General features: G+C 35.8%; 1 protein-coding gene and 1 non-coding gene across 2 annotated transcripts; both read right to left on the bottom strand.

Moving 5' to 3' along the window:
* Window positions 1–1,442: 1,442 nt before the first annotated feature.
* Window positions 1,443–3,272, bottom strand: LOC118062935 (probable small nuclear ribonucleoprotein G). Its single transcript, XM_035076829.2, has 4 exons — window positions 3,133–3,272; window positions 3,013–3,035; window positions 1,756–1,877; window positions 1,443–1,643 (listed from the first exon to the last, which is right to left on the bottom strand). Exons 1-4 carry the CDS (start codon window positions 3,165–3,167, stop codon window positions 1,581–1,583), a joined length of 243 nt encoding a protein of 80 aa, XP_034932720.1. The 5' UTR covers window positions 3,168–3,272; the 3' UTR covers window positions 1,443–1,580.
* A 123-nt stretch (window positions 3,273–3,395) lies between these two features.
* On the bottom strand, window positions 3,396–3,467 carry TRNAP-CGG (transfer RNA proline (anticodon CGG)). The gene has a single exon. It is a non-coding gene; the product is annotated as a tRNA-Pro (tRNA).
* Window positions 3,468–4,103: the final 636 nt, after the last annotated feature.

Below are 4,103 nucleotides of genomic sequence, written 5' to 3'. Positions count from 1 at the left end.
TGCAAGGAAAAGTAAAGCGAAAGCACAGACTAGCTGAGGAAGATGTATACTATACAAAGAAAGAAACTCTCCGACGATTATGCCGTTGGGATGCTTGTGACTCGTCCACATAAAGTCACTGTTTCAAAATTCAAACTCAGTTTAGCTTGCAGCTGATTGTCAGCTAACCCGAGACACAAAGAGAATCTGTAAGAACACGTTTCCAGGTGCGCGAAACCCTATCCGAAAAGGAACTTTGAAAATCGGTTTTGTCATGTCAGAAACAGCCTAGAGAAACGAGAATGTGCAAGACTTTGGTTTGTGTTCAGTGGTCTCAGATAGCTTCATCACTACATTATTCCACTGCAAAGGAACAAAAATCCCTCGAGAAGGGGGAAAAAGGACCGCTACTGATTACAATCTCTTGGAAATATTAGAAAGCTGAATTTAAAATCGAACGTCCCTGAAGCCTTCACACTTGCAAACCACGCCAAGAATTGGAAAAGGATTGTAGATATGAAGCAACCTGCATCAATAATCAACCCCTTTGATTGCTTACCATCTCACTCAAGCCAAACTTGAACAACCAAATTCAGGTTCACTTTTCAAGAGAAGAACACCAAGTGCTGATATTACAGAACTCATGTTTTATGCCAATCTGGAAATTGCTAGATTTTTCAAGATTCATGGAGCCCGTCCTTGTCTATATGAAGGCCGACATTTGCTAATGTGGTAGCAATCAAGGAATGACAGGCAACCAGACTCGTAGACATGATAGAATGCTTCCCTTCACCAACTAGCACAAGGTTCACAGCTGTCCAGACTTCTGCACTGGCAGATTCAAAAATGGCGGAACATATATGGTAGAAAAATAAAAATAAATAAAAAGATCCATTGCGGAGCAATGGGAGTAAAAATATCAGCAACCAATCCAACCAAACAAATTAGAAAGACACGAGTGATGGTCTGCTAAGAATGATTTGCCTAGGCACTCAAGGTATTTGACGAGCAAGACAGCAGCTGAAGGAGTCTGAATGCCTTGGCTTCACAGCGGATCTAGCCACAGATAAACACTAAACGGGTTAAGTGTGACTTGCATGTTTATAAAAATAGTTATGATTGTTTTTTAAAGTGTTTTTCATATTCAAAATATATCAAAATAATACTTTTTTTATTTTTAAATACATTAATTTTACAAAACTAAAAATAAAAAAAGTTAATTTTTCACAAAAAATAATTAAATTTTTTTAAAAAACCCGGTTAACCAGCATTTCCAAACACTCCAGAAACTCCGAAGTATATCAACTGGCGATTAACCCCACCCGCCCCCCAGAAAAAAATCAGGCCAGGGCATGTCTATAATATTAAAATTCAAATCGATAACAGTCTAAGCCCGCTAGCTCAAAATCTAGAGATGAAATACTAGCATGTTTCAAAAGGAACGGGGGGGCAGCAAGAATCACTGGTCAAATAATGGATTCATATGACCTTCATTGCGACATAAATATTAAACTTCTTCATCTCATACAAGCGTACACATCTGAGTAAAAAAACATAAGAGTTAAAGCCATCCTAGATCGCTACAAGTACAAAACCATTCATCACTGCGTTCTGGTCACAGGTTCCAACGCTTCAACAGTGACAACACTGTTGCCTCTGATTACCTGCAGCAAGAAAGTGAAACTAGATTAAAAAAACAAGGGCAATAATTGGAGAAAAATTATTAAGTAATGATTTAAATAAATTGGAAAATAAAAATGGTGTACGATGACTCACCACCATGCCTATGTCAGTTTTCTCATCACCATTCACCTCCACAGTGTTGTCGACCACCAAATTCATGAACTGGTCAAACCCACGGAGTGTTCCGACCACCATCCTATTTGCATTCAGCTTGACTGCATTTGAAAAAAGAAAAAATCAACTTCTTCAAATATCATGATAACATAAAACACAGACAAATAGAGGTTAATAGGTAACTTAAAGGGCCAGAAAACCAGTCGGAAATAAACCAATTAAAGATGGAAATTCTCATCTGAGTACAGGGCTGTTTCCTCTGTACAATAGTTGTTTATCAACAATTCTTGCACAAGGTCTCTTATCGATGTGCTTTATCCCATTTTACATCAATGTCAAACTCCTAATTGAGTGGAATATCAGATTGGAAGAATTTTAAGCAGCTCTGAAAACTTGCTGAAGAACATGATTGCCTAAGCAATCTCAGGGGTGAGGCTCAGATTTTATAATTATTCATTTAATTTTGCATGCAATTTTACATTTTCACTTTGCCGTTTCATAGTTTCAAGATATTGAAGCAGGCATCAGAAAGCTAGAACCCCAAAAGCTCTACTGTTCTACCCTGGACGTCCAGATACAGCATCCAAACCAAACACCATAAATCTTTCCTTCAAAAAAACTCCAGCACGTACATTCATCAATTTAGTACTAGTAGAACATATACACCTGCTCTCATAAGCTGATTTCCTGTTCTTAAACCAATTCAAGATTTTAACCAAATTTCTAAACCCTTCCGACTTCCAAAGACCAGCCAAAAAGTAACTTAAAGATTATTCTGCATATCTGGGGAGCTGATTTCACGGCTGAGATGTTCTTATGGATTCTAAACTAAAAAAAGTAGCTAATAAATAATTATAACAAATTAAAAAAATTAACCACAGCAAATACAGCTAAAAACCAACTTCTTTGTCTCTACCAAGCTTATCAATTACTTACCGCATTAAACAATGAAACATCAATTCAAGACAACAAATTTCTCGGTTGTTATCAACTGAATCCACCACCAACAAGTTCACACAAACATTTAAAAAAAAAAAAAACGAAGCAACATTCTTTTATGTTGCAAAACAGATATATTTTTCCAACAGAAAACCACTAAAAAAATTATATATAGATAAAGAATTTACACATGGTATCAAACCTAAAATTCTCCATCTGATACTTCTATGATTTACCAGCATACACATACTGTGAATAAAAAACAGAGAAAATAAAAGGGAGTTCAGGAGAGCTTACTTTGAAGCTTCTTATCCATGTACCTGTAAAAAGAAACAAAGAACAATTAGACAGAGAGAGATGCAGCTCAAAACGAAATTAACCAACTAGCCACTATAAAGAAGGAAAAAAAATGCTTACTTCTTGAGATCTGGTGGCTGCCCGGATCTGCTCATGACTGAAACGAAGACTTTGATGGACTGTTTTTTTTTTTTTTTTATGTGTTTGTCGCGATAGAAAGCAGGAGAACGAGCGCTCGATTGAAGGGACACTGCATCTGGTTGCCTCTTTTTGTAAAACCCTAAAAATTTGAAGCCCAAGATTGGGTTCTGTCTATGGGCCACAAAGGCCCATGATGGTCCAGTAAAGGAGTGACAGTGAAAAAGGGCAGGATATATAAGAGAGGGGTGTTGCGAGAATCGAACTCGCGACCTCTCGCACCCGAAGCGAGAATCATACCACTAGACCAAACACCCAAGATATTTGAAAATCCCATAACATAATAAATGATTAATAATAACATCTAAAGAGTTCTTAGATGCATGACGGAAGGAAATGCAGATGATTTAAACGAAGGAGAGGTTGCATGCAGGCAAGTGCTCGGTGCTGCAGGTTCCATGGTATTACAAGGAGATGAGTGATCACAACGTCTATTTATTGCACTATTTGACCCGCGGGTCCTAAATTTCTCTTTAAAAAAAACTTTACGTATGCTGGTTATTTAAAAAAAAAAAAATAAAGTATAAGTTAAAAAAAGCATACTACTATCTAATCAAATAAACTAATAATTATTTATGTAAATAAAAATAATAATTAATAATAACCAAAAGAGAAATTGAGAAAATTAAAAAATAAATATAAGTCAAAAAATCTAACCAATCCTATATCCTTAAAAAAATGCAAAAAAAACATCATAAAACTCATAATCAACGAGAAATCAAAAAATTTTCGGAGTTCAAATATGTTTTTTTTTAAGTGTTTTCAAGGTAAGAAAACTCATAATCTTAACTATCATTATCGTATGAAATTATTTAATACAGAAAATCAATTGTTTTAGTAATTGGAATTGTTGTCAACAATAACTTTCACTCTCCGAGGCAGAATCCGGCAAC

This window comes from Populus alba, chromosome 16, assembly GCF_005239225.2.
Source record: "Populus alba chromosome 16, ASM523922v2, whole genome shotgun sequence".
NCBI classification, from domain to species: Eukaryota; Viridiplantae; Streptophyta; class Magnoliopsida; order Malpighiales; family Salicaceae; genus Populus; species Populus alba.
This window is presented reverse-complemented; position numbering and strand designations above follow the sequence as displayed.